The sequence below is a fragment of the Diospyros lotus genome, chromosome 12 (assembly GCF_014633365.1).
Source record: "Diospyros lotus cultivar Yz01 chromosome 12, ASM1463336v1, whole genome shotgun sequence".
In the NCBI taxonomy this organism is placed as follows: domain Eukaryota; kingdom Viridiplantae; phylum Streptophyta; class Magnoliopsida; order Ericales; family Ebenaceae; genus Diospyros; species Diospyros lotus.
Window position 1 is genome coordinate 13,535,013 of NC_068349.1, and position 21,466 is coordinate 13,556,478.

Consider the following 21,466-nt stretch of genomic DNA (forward strand, 5'->3'; position numbering starts at 1 on the left):
CCTTAATATTCTCAACGTAGTCTTCATAAGTGGAAAAGAATTTTGATAAGCTTGTCATATGATCTAAAGCCCCAATGTCTACAATCCAATAGTTGCTAGAATGTGATTGAGATACTAAAGTGGATTGAGTGTTACCTCTACGAGCAACTGTGGCTGTACTAGTTTGAGGGGCATGTTCAGTTTCCTTAGGCATTTTGGACTGGTTCAATAGCTGTCGTGAAATTTCCATTTGTTTCACTGTAAACAGAGCATCTAGTTTTCCTGAGATGATGGTTGAGTCAGTTGTATATGCTGACTTTTGTTGATCTCGTTGGCTTCTTGGCTTCCAATCTGTAGGTTTGCCATGAAGTTTTCGGTATGTGTCCCTCGTATGATGAGGTTTATTACAATGATCACACCAGAATTTATCTTTAAGTTTTTGATCCTTTAAATGAGATGTACCACGATGGACTATCAAGGCAGAATTTTGGGATCCTAAATCAGAGGGCTGGTTTGAAGAGCTGCTGAGCATTACTCGTTTGCGACTCTCCTTATGTTTGACCTTAGCAAAAGCTTCTTTGATGGAAGGGAAAGGTTTGGTACCAAGGAGACAACCGCAAACTTCATATAGATCTTTGTTGAGGCCATGTAGGAAATCAAATACCCTTTCCTTCTCCAACATTTTAGCGAACTTAGTACTATCCTCAGTACAATGCCAGCTAATGTCATAGAAAAGGTCCATCTTCTGCCAACGTTTAGATAAAACATTATAGAATTCAGTGACCCACATGTTACTTTGTCTAGTAGTTTAAAGGGCAGAACAAATTTCAAAACATTGGGCCGTGTTTTTCAGATTTAAGTACATTTCTTGCATAGCATCCCAGATCTCCTTTGTAATTTTGTAGAAGTGGTGGGTTCGTCCTATCTTAGGCTCCATAGAATTGATGAGCCATGCCATGACTATAGAGTTTTCAGCATCCCAAGTTGAATAGTTAGCAGCTGTTGAAGGTGGCATAGGAATAACACCCATCAGATTTCCAACTTTACCCTTGCTTTCATAACAAGCAACACAGATTGAAACCCTTCATGAAAGTTGGTTCCGTTGAGTTTGTGTTGGGTGATTTGAAGAGATTGAAAATCAAGGGTTGATATAGGATTAGTTGAAGTAGTAGAAATAACAAGAGCAATGGAAGAGTCTAGTGAAGAGGCTGCAAAAGAAGAGTCAGTTTCTGCCATATAGAACTGATATTGTAGTTCCAAAAAAAGGACTGATGAGTTGAATGTCAAACTAGCATTGAGCTTGGCTTTGATTCCATGAACAAATAATTTTTGGAAGAAGTTACTTGATTTCTTACCTCCAACAATCATCTGTATAGTACATATCTTTCAATCTTAGGCTATACAAGAAAAGGAAACTACCAAATACAAGAATAGGAGACTTAGGCTTTAGGAAACTACTAAAAAACTAAAACAGAAAGTTAACCTAAGATAATTCCTTTGATTACTCTTTTAATTGGGGATTTAATTTTTTCAATCATCCCCTCTGAATTAGGGATTGATTTTCGTATTCCAACAAGGCTCACACTCTTGAATAGTCAATGAAGACAAGTGTGACACCTCGGCCCCACTACCGAGTGCCACCGTAACCTACGGTTACAATCTCGGTCTATCTCGAAGGACGGCTATGCCCTGACAACATAATGTATTAAAATAATATTGGGCGCCCTGGGTGGGGTCCAGACTTCACCGCCTTCGCCTGTCGAGAACTCAGGTTTAAAATACTTGGGCAGCAAAAATTTACCCGATTTTCGAACCCGATTAGGCCCTTAAAATATAAATCCAATTTCAAATAAAATAAATAAATACCATGCCCAATACAATACTCCAATGGTCAAACATAACTAGTTCACACTTACTGAGTTACTCATAGTGGAAACCTTAACTTGGTCTAAACCAAATTTTATTTAATTCATTGTCGTATTCCATAGCCAAATACAAAACATATAAATCACACAAACAACACAAGACACGACCTACATTCTTATTGCTCGCAATCACTATTGATCGACGACCCTTCCACCAGTACCACTTTCCCTTTCTTAGATCCCGAGCCATTTGTTGGGTTAGTGGGAGTGAAGGGGGTGAGTTCGGGGACTCAGTAAAGGTAATATGCAATTCAGTAAATTAATAAGCATGACATTATAGATAAAAATGAAGTGCAACGTGCATGCAAGCCCGTCCACCGCACCTATCTCAGGCTCTAGGTGGCCCCTAGTGGTTTCATCCATGACTTGGTCCTAAGACCCTCACAGTCAACAATTCATTGCCCCATGCCTAGGCACTTCCTCAATATCTTATGCAAGCCATGACAAAAGAAAGTTACACACAAAGCATATTAAATCCTTACCTTATCAATTGCTAAATGCCAATAGCTCGGTTAACGTGCCGTCAATGCACCCAAAATTTTCTATATGTATAGCAAAAATTAATTAAATAAATCCATGACAACTATTCTACTAAAATTCTCCAATAAATACCACTAAATTATTTTACTAAGTTAATTTACTAACTAAACTAGCTTATCAAATTAACTACTTTAAATTAGTATACCTTACTGTCGAAAATTCTTTTCCAAGCATTCGGCCACTTCTCCTGCTTCCCTTACTTCATGCCTTCCATTTAACACCCATGCCCACCTATTTATAGCCTCGGCTGCCCCTGGTTTTCACCTCCAAATTCATGGTCGCATCTACTGTTTTATCCTCACAAGACACAAGGCTAATTATGCCTCTGTTACATGGTTGAAGGCAACTCCTTGAGAGCCAACCATGCACCAGAGGCTGCCATGTGGCAGCAAAAAGGAGGAGGCTGGTGGCTGAATTAGCAAGCAGAAAATGGAGAATTTAACAGCTAGCTGGGGCAGTTCCTGCTGCCCACACATGGCTGCTTCATGGCAGCCATTAATTCCTTCAATTGGAGGCTCCAACGGCACCGTTTTGGTGCCCAACTTTGCTGGAAAATTCCAGCTTCTTTCCTACAAAATCTGCCTTCAATTTTTCCACTCTTGGATTGAACCCACGGCAAACAGAGAAATTCTCGTGCGTGTGCAACCAGCTTGGCTGCAAGCTACTTTAATTATATTTGATGCTTTAATTTTATCATTCCATCTTCACTGCATCTTCTTCCACGTATACTATATTATGTAATATGATAATTACATATCAAACCCCCAGATTCCTTCTTTATTTCATTTGGATATTTCATTAATTGCAATTACACCCTCGACCATTGAATTAATAATCATCGAGATACTTAAAATCCAAAATTAATAATTCAAAACTTACTTGATAAGAACGATTTCGTCTCTTCACCCTCGTGGGACCTCTAATTTATCCTGAAATCATTTCAGGGTTGATCCCTACATAGAACCGGAGCCCCTTTCAGGGTTTCGTTGACTTTCCGAAAGTCGCTTATGATCATTCAATTTTTTTTAGGCTGTATCACAGCTGTACCAAAATTATCCCTATTTTAATTTCTTTCAGTATCATAAATCTTGTCTCAAGGCGTTTGTCAATGTCTTATTGTTTTCCATTAATTTTCTCAAAACTGCACATAACTCAATAAATCACCCTAAAACTCATAAATTAATTAAATTAATCATTTTCAAAGTTAGGGATGTTACAACAAGGAACCATCTACCAAGGAGTAGAGAAGGATGACGAAATCAGGAATGAATTTGAAGAGGAGATCCCATCGTATTAGCACAAGTTGTTGTAATAGATCATGGCAAGGCTGAAAGGAAACCCCGACTCTTGGTGTATCGATGCAAGAGTTTTATTGTTTTTAAAATCTTTTTAAAAACATAAATAATAACGCAACGGAAATAAATTCAAGACCACCTTGCAAAACTTGGTTTCCCATGACCATATGCAATACAAAATTAAACTATGCCATATATACCTTATGATGGTTTGTAGTTCGGTGTAGAGGTTGGAATCTTCTCCAAGATAGCAACGCTTGCACACCAACAGCTTCCAAATAGTTAACCGGTTAGACCAAACCGTCCCTCGAAAGCACGAGTGGCCTAGTTAGTCCACGCTTCAAGTAGGGAATGAATCCTACAACTTAGCTTATGTGCTAGCCAAGCTAAGTGTAGGAGATGAAAGATAAATAGATTCCAAAAACTAATAGACTTTCTATTAGGTTGGACTTCCTACACTAGCAACAATGGAATTAAGAGAAAAATTGGGAGTAATGACTAAGAGAATTCCAACAAAAATGAGAAGCATAAGAGCTTATGGCCAAATGATTTCTCATACTTACATTTCTCTCCATGATCACCTATTTATAGGAGGAGATGGCCATATTATTTTCACTATAATATATCACATATATTATATATAATGAAAGTGTATTTTTCTTTTCAATATAATATATCATATATATTATTTGAAGTGCTCATTCCATTCCAATAATATATCATATATAATTTGAAATGCTCTTTCCATTTTTAATAAAATATATTATATATTATATAAAATGGAAGTGCATTTTTCTTTTCAATAATATATCATATATATTATTTCAAGTGCTCTTTCCATTTCAATAAAATATATTATATATTATATATAATGGAAATGCATATTTCTTTTCAATAATATATCATATATATTATTTGAAATGCTCTTCCCATTTCAATAAATATATTATATATTAAATATAATGGAAGTGCATATTTTCTTTTCAATAATATATCATATATATTATATATATAATAAAAATGCTATTTTCTTTTTACATATAATATATCATATATATTATATATTGGGAGTGCTGATATATTATATATTGGGAGTGTTCTTGTCTTTTCTATATAATATATATGATATATTATATAGAATGAAAATTCTCACAATATATCATATATATTATATAGATAATGGAAATTCTCTTTTAATTTTCATATATTTAATTTAAATTAATTCTCTCAATATAATATAATATAATATAATATATGTATAACTATTATACGTAAAATATTATATAAGAATTAATTATCCAATGAGAACCATTCTTATTATTAATATCCCAGTAAAAAATCATTAACCCTTAATAAAGATTATAACTTTCATCACTTAATTAACCACTACACTTGGATATACGTGTGACCTTTTAGGTTCACTACTAAGTAGCAATCGAGACACGTCAAACCCTTTGACGCCAACCAAACACTTTGGTCTACAATGAGGATCTCTCCATTTCCCCGATGTAACTCGAAAGACCCTGAGTGACAACTAGCATTATGTCAGGGCGATCCTACCAGTAATGAAGTCATACTTCTTAAGAACCTATTTGGGCTTCCGATTCCCGTGTACTATAATCCTTCCATCGATTAACAACCCGATCGAGTGAGAGTCATTGATCGATCAAACTCACTAACTCGATAGCTATGCCAAGCTCTAGTGTGGTGTGATTGAGATGACACATCGAAACACCTTCTGACATTAGAAACACCTTTTCAATCATGTGTACCCTGGCTAGGGATTTATACAACCATAACCACCACTGATCGCATAGGATGTTCACCTCATGCCGGAGGTTGACGAATCCCATTAGCAATCACCTATCTCCATACGCCACTGCACAGGAATCACACAGTGCATCTCCCACCTGGTAACCGAATAGTATTTAGCAATGGCAAATTCCTGACGCCAACATACAAGACAACTGCGTTGCTTCTGGTCTAAGGACTAGTAACACGATCGAAGCCTGTGATAGATCATAGATCCTTCGAACCATGTGATCTATCACATGCGTCACATTCAGTAAGCGTTCCACTAACACCTACCCATATGTATACTATATCTATCTCATGGATTATGGCATGTGACTTGCCATTCTTTATCATTAGTATCTCATATTAATCAAAAGTAGTATCTCATGTGTCAGTCCGTACTTGACTAATCATAGTCCTCATCTGAGAAGTCTAAGGACTGCGAATAACCATTAAGACATCCTTATTACAAAAGGTCAATTGTCACATATTCTCAATACTTAAGAATAAGACCTTCAACAAGAAATCTAAGGACTCATTCATATTAATGATTGGAGAGCTATGAATGAAGATATGACCTTAAATATGAAAACCTTCAACAGGAAATCTAAGGACTCATTCATATTAATGATTGGAGAGCTATGAATGAAGATATGACCTTAAATATGAAAACATATTTTATTATATATTGCAAGTATTACATCATTAGTCCCATAAATATAAATGTCAGATGCCATCTAAATCTAGCATTAGGGCATTAACACTAACAAAGGCAAGATGGTAAAATCCCTCAAAGTCACGCCTGATGTCAATCATTTGTCGAGTACTGGTCCTACACAAGAACAGAATCAGAAATAACAAATGAAGGGACCGAGTGAGGCAACTAATAGAGACAAGATTATTTAAACAACTAGGAATATGTAATACATGATTAAGAGAAATAGATGGAAGTGGATTAACCTTACTTATACCTGTGGAAATGATTTTAGAACCATCAGCCATAGTAATAGAAGGAAGGGAAACAAATGAATCAATGTGAGAAAAGAGTTGTTACTAGGAATATGTTCTGAAGTGGCAAACTCATGAATCCAAGGATTAAGGCATGTGAAAGACATATACAAGAATTACTAGTGGATGACAAAGTGGAGGGAGAAGAAGCTTGGGCGATAGAGACTATAAAAGAGTACGTTTGCCCAGTCGACTGCAATTAACAATATTCTATCAACTTTGACGCAGCGTGTAGCGCGCGTGTGAAAAACACACACTAAATAAACTCTTGAAAGAACAAACTTCAATGGTTGAAGCTTGGCTTTCAAGAAAATACAAAAACAAGACTGTTTTGCTAAGAAAATCCAAATAGGTTATTGCAATTATATTGAGAAAATTTGATTATAAACTCTAGATCCTAGGCGTATTTATAGTGTTTGGCTAATCCAAATCTATCTAATATTTGTAAAAAAATCCAACTAGAATCCTAATAGAAATAAATCCTAATCAAACATGAAATAAAATCCTAAATCAAGTAGAAACATGAAGTAGAATCCTAAATCAAGTAGAATTCTAAAACATATGAAGTATTAAAATACTATTCTGGTGCTACTGTTCCGGTGTGATTGGCTCGGCCTTGGCTTGGGTCGGGTCCTAATCAGTGTCTGGATCAAACTCCTTAGCAAAGATAGTACAAGTAGGTGTTGGTTCTCTTAGTGCGAGTAGAAGTATCAGGCATCACTGACTGCTCTTTCGTACTCAGTAATTGCATTGTTAGTGCAAATGGAAATATCATAACAAATTGTCCAGGGCAATGGCTGCAATGACTGTTTATTTATGAATTAATGTAAATTTGTGTGTAGGGAATTAAGTAGAAGAAATTAAAATTAATGTATTTTTGGTCGAGGGAGTTTTAACAATTATTCAGAAATATTGGGGTTTAAGTGTAATTTTGGAAACTAGTGGCGGAATCATGTTAAATATAAAATATGTAAAATATTAATCGAGGGAGCTTGTAGGTGAGTTGGTGTGCACACTTAAGGGGTTATGGTAGGTCGCGGGTTTGAACTTGTGGCTGTGCAAGGAAAAAGGCTTGGTTTTTAAAACCCAACTAGGCGCCAAAACGATGCTATTTCAGGGTGCCGAAGGGTGCCCATGCGTGCGCGCGGCCCTGCGGAGCCATGCAGGGACCTGCGGTGCCCTACTGTGCGTCATGCGGTTGCCAACCGCTACCACCTGTTGCCTTATGCCTTGCCACGTGTCCAAACTGCCTTTATGGCTCCAGAATGGGTTGCCCTTGTTGCCCTGATGTTCTTACAACACTCCTTCCTCTTAGCCTATAAATATGTAGTGAATGTTTGAGTGAAATGGGAGAATTTTGGAAAGAAATTAGGGGAAATTTTGGTGGCATGGGTGGGCTTAATTTTGTCAAGAAAAGGCTTGAGTTATGACATCAACGACCCTAGTACGTCGCGAGGGTTAAGGGAAAATATCTAAGGCAAGTTCTTTTCTCATTTTGCAAGTTATTTCCCTTTTCTAGTAAATTATTTCACGTTCCCTCTATCTTGCAAGCTATTTAACACTCTTATCGCCCTTACTTCTACGATGCCTTGATTTCTTGAGTTTGGAGTAAGTAACCCTCGATTATGGAGGGATCGGCTTGCATGTGGCCTATGAGGTTACTTTGATAACTTTTCATGGTTCTCATTTATACGTACTGAGCCTCAAATAGGGTGTTGTATCACCCTATCTTTATTGGGAATGATGCTTTATTGAGGACATGCAAGTGTTTGATGTTGTCTTGCATGAGTTTTGCTCTCCTGGGTATGTTGTCTCGGGTAATTGTATGTCAGTTATATATGATAAGTTAGTATAATATGCATAGTTTTGATGATGCATAACGCATGTGCATGGAAAGAGTTTTGACATGCTTAAAGGTTTCATGATGCATGCAGAAGACGAGATCTGCAAGATATATCTGCAGAGAAAGCTTCGGCTCAGAGACGGACTTCGATCCCATAGTTATGATATGGACTTCGGTCCCATGGTTTTGGACTTCGGTCCCATAATTATGGTTTTAAAAGATTGCATACGAGCATGAATGCATGTTTCATCTTGTTATCATGTAGAGTGATGTAAAGAGGTGTTATGAGAGTGCCTTAAATGTCAATTCATGATTTTGTTTGCCTCTCGATACCTATGATTCTTTTGCTTACTTTCTTTCAGTTATACTTGCTGGGTCTTGTGACTCATATTTGTTCGAATCATTCCAGGTAAGGGTAAGGCTAAAGAGGTGGGCAAGTAAAGTGAAGTTGTAACCGTGGGGTAGAAGTGTGTACAGAGTTATCTCAATTAGAAGGTCTTTGGGTGGTGTTTTGAGTTGTGTAATACTAAGTTACGTTTTGTTTGTGTTTTAGGTTGTACCCCTAAGGGGATATGGTGGGTATGTTGACCCTAATATGTTTATGTCTATGAGTAATGATGTTTGAGTATGGCTTCCGTTGTTAATAGCAAGGAATATACATGACGTTTCTAATAAGGTTTTGCGTATGTGCCCTCCTTTTTTACGGACCCCTCTCGGATTTCTCGAATGCGAGGTCTCTGGTGAAGGGGGTGTTATAATTTTCTGAGCTTGTCTAAAGGAGAAATTGAGAGAAATTTAGGGGCGTTAGAATGACAATAATTACATAAAGGTTGTTTACCACCGTAACCATGTCCAACCCCTTAGCCGCAACAACCACTAGAACTAGATGCAGATGAAGAACCATGAGTTTGCGAAGTAAGAACAAACCATTGTCCAACTGAAGCCTAAGAAAAGGTCTATGTGCTACGAAGAATTTGGGTGAATACTGAATACCTCTTCCATGATAGATATAGTTGGACTACTCAATGTCTAACTACGAATTCCCTCTATATCAATCTCAAAACTAGATAAGCACCATAAATAGTTTATTCCTCTGTTTCTTTTGCTCAGGAAGACCAGCTATAATAGGGAGCATGGCATTAAAATCCTTCATTAGTGTACAACTGCTAAGTATGAGACCAAATATCAAAGTAGTCTTATAAACATGAAATAATGGGACTAAATCAACATCTATTGATTGCCACAACAATGTAACTAGCTGTGCATTTGCTCATTCGCTTTATCCCATAAATTCCTGTTAGATTCAACTATATTAGATAGCTATTTGGGCATATGATCACTTACACCATGCCCTCAAAACAATATTTAGACAGAGGCAGGCCATGAAAGATAATTCTTGCCATTCAATTTGTCAATTGTAATGGCAAGAATACCAAGAAATGCTAGTATAGTCAGAGGAGAAGATGAATTTGTCAACGATGAGAGGCTGATCTTGTCCACATTCCCAGGCAAGATCAAATCATTTTGATTATTTTTTCTTTCTAAACATAGTGTGTATCTGCTAGAAGATAGGTGGTTGTAACTTTCTATGTTTTGTTGTATCCTAAATTGTATAAGTTTCCAAATTCAAATTTGGAAACTTTCCTATTCTATTTTTTAGAAACTTAGGTGGTGGTCTCTTCCTGTTTTAGATTTTAGTTTTGAGTTTTGAATTCTTTTTTAGTTTTGTGTTTTGAGTGTCTGTTTTGAGATTTTTGAAAATGCATTCTTTTTATCATTTTGAAAAACTGTTTTGTAAAACAAAAAATTAGAAAATGCGTTTGTTTTGAAATTTTGAAAACATTATTTTATAATATTTTATTCAATAAATTTAATTCAAAATAAATTATAAGCAGTTATTAATAAATTATAAATCATTAAAAAGAAAAATTAATACAAAAAAATCATATTAATATTCAATATTTAAATAAAACAAAAACAAAAAAAAAATCAAATCACAAAAGAAAATCAAATCACAAAAGCATTCAAAACATAGAAGATGAGGAGCCACAATAGGAGGAAGTAACGATCGGTGAAGGGGAGGCTGCGGTGTCTAGGGTTGTCCGTCGACGGCGATGGGAGGTGGATGGGGTTGTTGGTTGATGGCGGTGGGCGATGGCGGGCGCGATGGTCGATCTACAGTCGAACAGAGAGGAGGCAGTGATATGGGACGTGATGCAAGGGGAGTGATGGTGGGCGGTTGACGGCGGCTTGCAACGGCCAGTGGCGGGCGCGGTCGACGGTGGTGGTCGCGGTGGCAGTGGTGGATGTTGCCAACGACGGTGCTGTGTTTTCGTGTTTGCGAGATTTGGGTGTTTTGGAGAAAAGAGAGGAGGGAGAGAAGAGATATGGGGTCTGCTAGATTTGGGGGGAGGGGGGGTGCACGCGCGATGTGTTTATGCATTTTGGTTGTTTTGGGTGTTTTCAGTGTGTGTTGTCTGAAAACATCCAAAACATTGTTTTGGATTTTCTTTACAATTTTTTTTTTTTTTTGTTTTCAAAAATGCGTTTTTAAAAATAATAAAGAGAACGCGTTTTCGGTGTTTTGAAAAACTGAAAACTCAAAACAGGTTGAAAACAGCAAAAAGAACGTAGCCTTACTAGTTTGTCAAGAAGTCTTGTATATAAATTCATCCATCCCTTCAAAGGGAAATAAGATTGAAAAGCACCTTTCATGCCTTTCTTGACATGGTATCAGAGCCATAAGGCTCCAATCACCGTTCTTTGTGACTATTGTCGTGGCTTTCATCAATCTTCCTTATAGGATAGTATGCCCAATACTCATAATCCTATCTCAGATTTGGTTGATTCCAGCAGTACAACAGAGATTTCGTTTGTTGGATCGAATAGTGTAGGTTCGAGGGGAGAATTGCAGAATCTTGAAGTGCCTTATCGATTGAATGATAAGAACTACTTGAAGTGGTCCCAACTGATCCACATGTTTCTAAAGGGAAAAGGGAAGCTAAGCCACCTTTTGGAAACATGTCCTAAGGAGGGTGATCCCACGTTTGCAGCATGGGATGAGGAGGATTCCTTTGTAATGTCTTGGCTATGGAACTCCATGATCCTTGAGATTAGTGACACTGTGATGTTCCTAACAACAACCAAGGATATTTGGGAGGCAGTAAAGCTTACCAACTCCAAGGTTCGCAATGCTGCTCAAATATATGAGAGAAGGACCAAAGTTGCAGCCACCAAGTAAGGCACACGGTCCATTATAAAATATGCAAACCTATTGCAGACTCTATGGCAGGAGTTGGACCATTACCAATGCCTTAAGATGAAGTTCAGTGAGGATATTGCATTACAAAAAAGGTTTGTAGAGAAGGAGAGGACATATGATTTCCTAGCTGGCCTTAATATGGAGTTTGATGCAGTAAGAGTACAAATCCTCGGTAAGGAAGATATATCTTCTCTAAATGAAGTAATTTCTATAGTTCGTGTAGAAGAAGAAGGGGAGTAACGTTGGACAGTTCCCTAGTAGGAAGCTTTGCCTTAGTATCTCTAAAGGCTCCTAATCAGAGTAAAGGGCCTAGGGAGGAGAAAGTCGTTGTGGACAAGGACTCCTTATGGTGTACGTTTTGCAAAAAGCCCCGGCACACGATAGAAAAATGTTGAAAACTCCATGGAAAGCCATCCAAAGGAGGACAACTCAAGGCCCAAGGACAAGGACGGGTGTGTGTGGCACTGGCCACATACAACCTGAGTAGAAGGGTTTAGAATAGGGAGATGCCCTGGAGCTAAACATGGCTGAAATTGAAAAGTTTAGATGTTTTCTAGAGTCTCTCGACAAGAAGGCTAGGAAAGGTACCTGCACTCTTGCACTCAACTTGTGGTGACCCCACTCTTGGAATCCCTAAGACTAAGAAGTTCAAGAGGAGATGCCATAAAAGAATGGATACAGGATGAAGCTCAATTAAAAACATTCACTCCATTCCCCAAAATATTAAAGACTATAACCATTTCTCCATTCAAGACAAAATAACATCATTCTTTACATCTCATTAGGTTTTCCCAACACCTTTCGTTCAGGAGAGCTCTGTACACATCTAACTCAAAAGGATCATGCCCCACTAGAATTACCCTCCACCTTAGCCTTGCCTTTACCTGGAATAATGTAAAACAAGAATAAGCCACAAGAGCCAGCAAGCATAATATGAAACGAAAGAGCATAAGAGGAAGGATTGCAATAATAAATAGACTCATGGAATACCCAACCATTAGCCTTTCCCTACTCTTACTTTACTTGCTTCAGAAATAGTTCATCCTAATTCTTGGATCCTAGACTCTGGAGTTACAGATCACATGACCCATTCCTCAATCTTTTCATCAACTGTAGCCCTTGTTTAAGCTCTAGAAAAATTACAATGGCAGATGGTTCCTTAACCACTGTTATTGGCCAAGGGGATGTCCTCCTCAATGAACATCTCACCCTAAAAAATGTCCTTCATATTCCTAAATTATTCACTAACCTCATCTCTATCCAAAAACTCATCCTGGATACTAATTGCAATGTTATTTTCCATTCAACTTTCTGTGAGGTTCAGGAACAAGACACGAAGAAGATGATAGTGCTTGCTAGAGATAGGACTGGACTTTACTATCTTAAGGAACCAAGTGAGTAGGAGAAAAAGGAGAAAGTTCCCCTTGTGTCATTCTTGGCTTAATCCAACAAAGATCAATTATGGTTGCACCATTATCGTCTTGGTCATCCTTCTTTTTTAACTCTTAGGATGATATTTCTAGTTTTATTAAAGGGCCTAGATGTTAAAAACTTCGATTGTGCTGAATGTGAGTTTGCAAAGCACAAGAGAGTATCATTTCCTCCATCTAATAAAAGAACTAATCATCCTTTCTCTCTAATTTATAGTGATGTTTGGGGCCCTTCAATAGTCTCTAATATTTATGGGGCACGTTGGTTCATTATTTTTGTGGATGATTGCATTAGGGTAGTATGGTTGTATCTATTAAAAAATAAATTTGAGGCGGGTAACATTTTTCCTACATTCTAGAACATGATTAAGAATGAGTTTGGGGTGAAAATTAAAAGGCTTAGATTTGATAATGCTAAGGTTTTCTTTAACCAATCCCTATCTGTTTTCTTTCAACAGAAAGGCATCATTCATGAATCCTCCTGCCCTTATACTCCTCAATAGAATGGAGTGGCCGAGAGGAAGAATAACCAACTCTTAGCTGTTACCAGAGCGCTTCTATTCCATCATAATGTTCCTAAACATTATTGGGGAGAAGTAGCTCTAACATCACTTTCCTTATCAATAGATTGTCTTCACAAACCCTTGAATCTCACAATCCAATTCAACTTTTAACTGAGCACTTTCTTGATATTCATGTTGCTAGTTGTTGGAAACCTAAGGTGTTTGGGTGTGTATCCTTTGTTCATGTCCTCACTCCTAATAGAAGTAAACTAGACCCTCGTGCTCTAAAATATATTTTCATTGGATACTCTACTCAAAAAGGTTATCAGTGCTATCACCCTCCTTCCAAGAAATTTTTTGTGTCAGTCGATGTAACCTTTGTAGAGAATGCCCCTTATTTTGTCTATCCTTATCCTCAGGGAGATAGTCCAATTTTGATAGATAAGGATCAATTTCTTGCTCTTCATGATCTTGACCTATCATCCTTCTCTCTCCCATCAATTATTCCAAAGGACTCACTAGGTATGACACTAGTGAAGCCTTTGCCAGATACTCCTCATCCACTATAGGTATACTCAAGGAGAAAAGGGTTGGTTTCTTTCCCTGTGCAAGGCTTGACATCCAATTCAAGTCCTAATCCTATTATTGCCAACACTGACAATTCTGACAGCCGTCATGACAACTCACTTGTAAGTCACTTGCTGAACCTTTAATACCTGATATTGAGCCTATTGCACCTATTGAGTCCATACCTGAAACAGAAACCTCTTAATGTGATCTTGATTGGCCTATTGCACTTAAGAAAGGTACTACAACCTGCACCAAACATCCCTTTCACTTGTTCTTATCTTATTCCAAGTTGTCATCTCAACATAAAGCCTTTCTCACTAGCCTTTATACAATTCCTATTCCCAAAACTTTTTTTGAAGCAATAGGGAATGAAAATTAGAAGAATGCCATGGAGGCCGAGATGGTAGCCTTGAAAAGAATCAAACATGGGAGTTTGTTCAGTTGCCTAAAGGGAAACACCCAGTGGGATATAAGTGGCTCTATACAATGAAATATAAGTCAAATGGATCCTTGGACAGGTACAAGGCAAGGCTGGTAGGTAAGAGTTACACACAAGTGTATGGGGTAGATTACCTAGATACCTTTGCCCTGGTTACAAAGTTGAATACAGTTAGGGTTCTGTAATTCTTGGTTTCTAATCTAGGCTGGCCACTGCAGCAATATGATGTAAAAAATGCATTTTTACATGGGGAGCTAGAAAAGGAGATGTATATGGATTTACCACTAGGTTATGGCTCAACAACCAAGAAGAAAGTAGTGTGTAAACTAGAAAAGGCCCTATATGGACTGAAACAATCCTCATGGGCTTGGTTTGGCCGATTTGCAAGGGTGATCCTTACTATGGGATATAGGCAAAGGTAAGGGGATCATACCCTATTCATCCACCACTCGACAACAGGGGGAGTGACAATGCTAATAGTGTATGTGAATGACATTGTAGTAACTGGAAATGATGAAGAAGGCATGAATAAGCTAAGGGAGTGTTTAATCAGTGAGTTTGAAATTAAAGAATTGGGGAGATTGAAGTATTTTTTGGGCATAGAAGTGGCACATTCAAAGGAGGGCATCTTTATCTCTCAGCCAAAATACATAGCAGACTTCCTAACTGAAACTGGAATGCTAGGTTATAAGGCAATAAACACTCCAATTGAACCTAACCACAAGTAGGGGGAAGTTCTGGAAGATAGCGTGGTTGATAAGGGATCCTATCAAAGGTTGGTTGGGAGACTGATTTATTTAGCTGATACTCGGCCAGACAATGCCTATGCAGTAGGTGGTCAACCAATTCATGCACAACTCAAAAGAGATTAACCTGAGGGCAGTGTGTATAGGATATTGCACTACTTGAAGGGAACACTCGGGAGAGGAATCCTATTTAAGAAGGGAAAAACTGTGTCACTTGAGGCTTATACCGATGTTGATTATGTAGGATCCATTGTGGATAGGAGGTCCACATCTGGCTACTGCACTTTTCTAGGGGGTAATCTTTTGACATGGAGAAGCAAAAAACCAAGTGTAGGGACTCGGTCAAGTGTAGAAGCTGTATTCAGGTCCACGGCTCTACGGATCTGTAAGTTACTATGGCGGAAAATATTGCTGGATGATCTTAGAATCAAGTGGATGGCTCCTATGAAGCTCAATTGTGATAATAAATTAGCAGTAAGTATTGCTCACAATCCATTCGAACATGACAGAACAAAGCATGTTGAAGTGGATAGGCATTTCATTGACGAAAAGTTGGGTAGTGGCCTAATTTGTACCCTATATATATCCTCAAGTGACCAATTGACAGATATGCTAACTAAAGGATTACCTGTAGCTGTATGTCACAGGTTGATCAGTAAGATTGGAATGTATGACATCCACTCACAATCTTGAGGGGGAGTGTTAACGATGAGAGGCTGATCTTGTCCACATTCTCGGGCAAGATCAGATCATTTTGATTAGCTTTTCTTTCTAACCATAGTGTGTATCTTCTAGAAGATAGGTTGCGGTAACTTTCTTTGTTTTGTTGTATCCTAAATTGTATAAGTTTCCAAATTCAAATTTGGAAACTTTCCTATTGTGTTTTTGAAACTCCTAGTTTTTTCAAGAAGTCTTGTGTATAAATTCATCCATCCCTTCAAAGGGAAATAAGATTGAAAAGCACCTTTCACATCTTTCTTGACAGAACTCACCATTCCAGAATTAGATGAGGCCATAACGCAAATTTGAGATAAAGAAATCAACTGGAAAAAAGCTAATTGAAATCACCTGGGACAGAACCTAACTGGAGACAGTATTGTCCAGATGTGAAAACTCAGATTGAAGAAGAATTAGCAGATTGCCTATCACTGTATCTCAGATCAAAGCCATAACAGGTCAAAAACTGAATAAATCGCAACTTCAGATCACCACATTGCAACTCCAGATGGCAACTCCAAACTGCACAAGCTTCACAATAGAACAAATCACATTGCAGAAACTGTAGGTTGCGAAGAACAGATCATACAACCCTAGGTTGTGAGACTCTCTCAGTGCTCTGATTCCATGTGAAAGAGAAAGAGTGAGAATGATTTTTAGGGAAAAGAAGTTTTGAATTCCCTGTGCACTGTTAGGTATATATACAACTCTACAAAGCAAACTCACTCTGCGCAATTGAGAGAAAGAGCACTATGTACAACACTACTAAGCTGCATCCTTCGAACAGTCACTAGCCTGCACTTGTCCTGAGTAGACGCTAATGTCCAATTATGTTTTCCGTTGGACTGTTGCCATCATTCATGGATGATGATGTGTAGTTGAAGATAAGAGACATGAATGCAGGATCATGAAGTGGAAATGGTATTAGAGTTTAAATTAAGTAGAAATTTTTCAACGCTGTAGAATTTTAATAAATTAAATATTGGAAATCATTGGTCACCTCCTTACATGTTGTATTAGAGCAAGATTTCTTAATTAAGGAGGCAAATTACAAGGGGTGCGTTCTCTTACACTTCTATGTTGTAGTTGTATTTTCTTCCTGGCATATATGGGGATTGTGGGGGCTGGATTCCTGTATGCTTATGTTTTGAGGGTTCCACCCTAAGGCTTATGAACAAGTATGCTAGTCTTATGATTGTTAAAGTGATTCCTATAATAGTGTTGAGCAAATACTGTGGTCTAAACCTATCTGAATAACCTTAGCATTCTAGGGGATGCATCTTCACTTGTGGTCAAATCTGACAACTTTGCTTTCTCGTTAATTTTGTTCATCCCTGCAGCAGTTGCTGCTTCTTTGATGTATCTGTGAGCTTGACATTTTTATTCCTGATCATTTTAGGTGCAAGGTTTGGATTTATACTGGATGATGAGCTAAAGAGGGCTGCTTCGGCTGATGATGTCAAAGCAGCAATTGCAGGAAAAATTAGCAGAGAGCGTATTGGTCATGAGGTATATTAATCTATTACTTGTGGTTTCAGCAGCCGATCACCATATGTTTTAGAGACTTTTCTGTTTCTTCTCAACATAATTAGCTTGTACTACCATTATTCTGATTCTTTGCATTCTTTGACAGATTGATCTCATGGTCTCTGGGAATCAACCACTTAAGGCCATATCATGCATTACAGATTTGCTTTTGTTTTGGGTTGTCTTTAGTCTTCCTCCTGAGGTTGATCCTCCTCTCTCTCGGGAATGTGAAAGGTTAGTTTACAACTTAAAATGATATACTTAGGACAAGTACAAGCTAATTTTCAAATTAAAAACTGTCTATCTTGATTATAATTGGCAAAATATTGGATTTTTTGACCTCCAAGTTATTTATTTGTGCATCATAAAGTGAAATTTTTATTTGTGCTTGAGCTGCTTTTATAATGTTTATATTGCTGCAGTTGAAGTAGTTTCCTCTTCATTGTGGTTCATCTGGGTGGCATTGTGGATAGTTTAGTTCACAGGATATATAGTTGCAATTAAGGAGAGAAGCTTGAAACTAGGTGACAAGTTAGAAAGGGTGCATTGAAAAATGTGTAGAGTGCTGCTTTTGGACACAATATGAGGGTCTGGGACAACTTAAAGGTCTACACATCTAGTCAATAACAAGATCCACAACTGGCTTCTTATCTTACTTAGTTCATACATTAAGATATCAGAATGAATATTATCCTTGTACCTGTTGGTTGATGCAAGATGCAAATCCATCAGAAATGATTGGCTTTTTAGGGTGTGAATATAACTGTACAACAGAAAACCCTCGTTATGGTTCTTGTTCTAATGGTGGTCCCTCTTATCCAATTCTAATGTTTGTGAAGTGATCCAATTAAATTCATTCTCATTAACACAAATCAATTTGTATTCACTTTGATTTGGGTTGCAAACAAGAGAGGAGAATATTGTATGCAGGCTAAAAAAGGTTCTTTATGGGCTGAAACAATCCCCTAGAGGCTGGTTTGGGAGGTTTGCTAAAGTTATGCTTGGATTAGACTACAAGCAAAGTCAAGGCGACCATATCTTGTTCATTCATCATTCAGTTTGAAGGAGGATAACAACACTTTTGGTGTATGCTGATAATATTATAGTTCCCAGGGATGACAAAGAAGGAATGGAGTATTTAAGGGGATGTTTGGCAAGAGAGTTTGAGACCATGGAGTTAGGGAAGTTGAAATACTTTTTGGGCATTGAAGTGGCTCAATCTAAGGAAGAAGTATTAATTTCCTAGTATAAATGTGTTTGACCTTTTAACTAAAACAAGCATGCTTGGCAGTAGGGCAGTTGAGACATCCATTGAACCAAACCACAGAATTGTGACTGATTCTAAAGTAGGGGCAGTGGATAAGGGGCTAGTAGGGCGACTTATTTATTTGTCTCACACTTGGCAGACATAGCCTATGTCGTAAGTGTGGCTAGCTAATTTATGTATAATCCTAGAGAAAGCCATCTCAAGGCTGTGCACAAAACTCTCCACTATCTTAAGGGGTCTCCAAGTAATTAAAAGGGCCAGCAACTCTTTAGAAGCATTCATGCATGCTGATTATGCTAGGTCACTTATGGATGGGAGATCCATGTCAGGCTATTGTACCTTTTTGGGTGGAAACCTTATTACTTGGAGGAGCAAAAAACAAAGAATGGTGGCAAGATCGAGTGCTGAAGCTGAGTTCAGATCTATGCCCTTAGGTATTTTTGAACTTCTTTGGCTGAAAATTATCCTAACAGATTTGAAAATTTAGTGGGTAGCACCTATGAGACTTTATTGTGACAAGAAGTTGGCCATAAGTATAGCCCATAACCTGGTCCAACATGATAGAACCAAGAATGTTGAGGTGATAGGCATTTCATCAAGGAGAAGCTTGAGAGTGGATTGATCTGCACCCCCTTTGTTTTTACCGGAGGGTAGCTGGCTAATGTTCTAACTAAAAGGCTTACTAGGTCCAATTTTCTCCAAGATATTGAGCAAGATGGGAATGGATGATTGCTTGTTGCTTATGGATTATTCCTTTCCTATGGTGGATTCTTTCCTATTATCATGCGTATTGTGTCTTGCTGATTGCTTGTTGCTTATTGTTTTGATTTGTTTCCTTGTATTTCAGTGTATTTTACCTTTGTAGGATCTTTTCTTTATTGTACATATTTCCTAAGTTAGTTTAGGAAACTTTCTCTCATTAGGAAGCTTCCTATTTAGATTGATAGGCATGTATATATGTTGTGCTCTACAATTGAAGAGGAATAAGATTGGATTATTTTTATTCTCCTTTTCAACACTAAGTACAACTGCTAGCTAGCTCTAAGTACAACCATGTATAACTGCTACTAAAAGGTACAAATAGAATAAACAGTAGGTACATGACAAATTGCCCCCCCTTAAAATTTCTTGTCGTCAAGAAATAGAGAGAAGACGTGCAACGTGAGGAAATCAGATGAGTGGGTCCGGTAAGTACTCCCAAGTGTTATTTTCTGGATAAAGATAAGACCATTTCTCCAAAACTTGCATCAAAGGAGTCCGATGTTTATAGATGACCCTTTTGTCCAAAATGATAGCTAATTCTATTTTAGGAGAAGTATCCTAAACAAAGGAGGGTAGAGAGGGACTAACTGGATGTGTTCCCATCGATTTCTTAAGTAATGAGACATGAAACATTGGATGAATACGAGAATCAGTAGGCAGCTTGAGCTTGTAAGCAACTGTTCCAAATCTTGCAACAATAGGATAAGGGCCACGGAATTTTGGATTTAATTTAGAGACCTGCTCGTGAGAAAGAGCCCTTTAATGGAGCGTTTCAACTTCAAATAAACCTCATCTCCCACAGCAAACTCCCTTTCACTTCTTCTCCTATCAACAAACTGCTTCATCTTGTTTTGAGCAATTGCTAGCTCTTTTCTTAACAATTGGAGAACATCCTGCCACTGTTGTAGATTGGTCTCAACAGTTGCTATTGAAGTGGATTCTATAATGGAAGGTAATAGGGGAGGTTTGTACCCCTACAAAGCCTCAAAAGGTGACATTTTAATAGAGCTGTGATGGCAGGAACTATACCACCATTGAGCCAAGGAGAGCCATTTATGCAAACCCTTAGGCTAGAGAAAACAAAGACAACGAAGATAAGTCTCTAGTCATTGATTAACCCTTTCAGTTTGACCATCTATTTTTGGGTGGTAAGCGGTGGACATGTGTAGCTTAGTGCCCAAGGATTTTGTTAGGTTCCCGAGCCCTTATAGCAGAATTCTCCTCTGATGGGGGAAATTAGGGTAGGGGGGAGAGAGAGAGAGAGGTGAACAGAGGGTCATGGGAGGATTGAAAGAAAGGGAAAGGAAATGTAGGATTTGCTACAGTGTTCTAAAAATCAGCCTAGGCGGCCGCCTAGGCACCGATGAGGCTCTAGGCAGCCCCTAGCCGCCGTGAATATGCCTAGTCGGCCCTTCTAGGCGCTAGACCGATTAATCAGGCGGTGACGGCGCCCAGGCGGCACCTAGCCGCCTGGGACGCCTAATTTTTGGGTTTAAATCTTACCCTTTGTCGATTCCGAAGCCTCTCTTACTCCTCTCAACTGTCTCGCCTTCTCATATTCGTCTCAGCCCAAGGTTGCCGCCGGTACCTCCTTGCTGCCTCCAGCTCCATTGCGACCTTCTCACCGCCTCTATGCCGTCAAGCTGCCGCGTCGTTGCTGCATCAACGTCGCCGTCGCTGTCAAGCTCCATCTCTCTCTCTCTCTCGTTGTTGGGTGTTGTTAAGGTTTATTTAATAACTTTATACATATATATATTTAACAATCAACTAGCAATGCTTTAAGCTAGTGAACTGATTATGTTCGGGTTTATTTAACATATAAACTTTATTATGTTATTTAATTTTTTTATTTATATGTT

General features: G+C 38.1%; 1 protein-coding gene across 2 annotated transcripts in view; it reads left to right on the forward strand.

The window, feature by feature from the left end:
- The window catches only part of LOC127786617 (tRNA nucleotidyltransferase cca2), a 122,253-nt gene that overhangs the window by 47,951 nt on the left and 52,836 nt on the right, over window positions 1-21,466 (forward strand). For both annotated transcript variants that reach the window (XM_052314123.1, XM_052314124.1), the window contains exons 7-8: window positions 17,451-17,560; window positions 17,685-17,812. In XM_052314123.1, coding sequence (XP_052170083.1) covers window positions 17,451-17,560; window positions 17,685-17,812 — 238 coding nt within the window. The remainder of the gene's footprint in view (window positions 1-17,450; window positions 17,561-17,684; window positions 17,813-21,466) is intronic.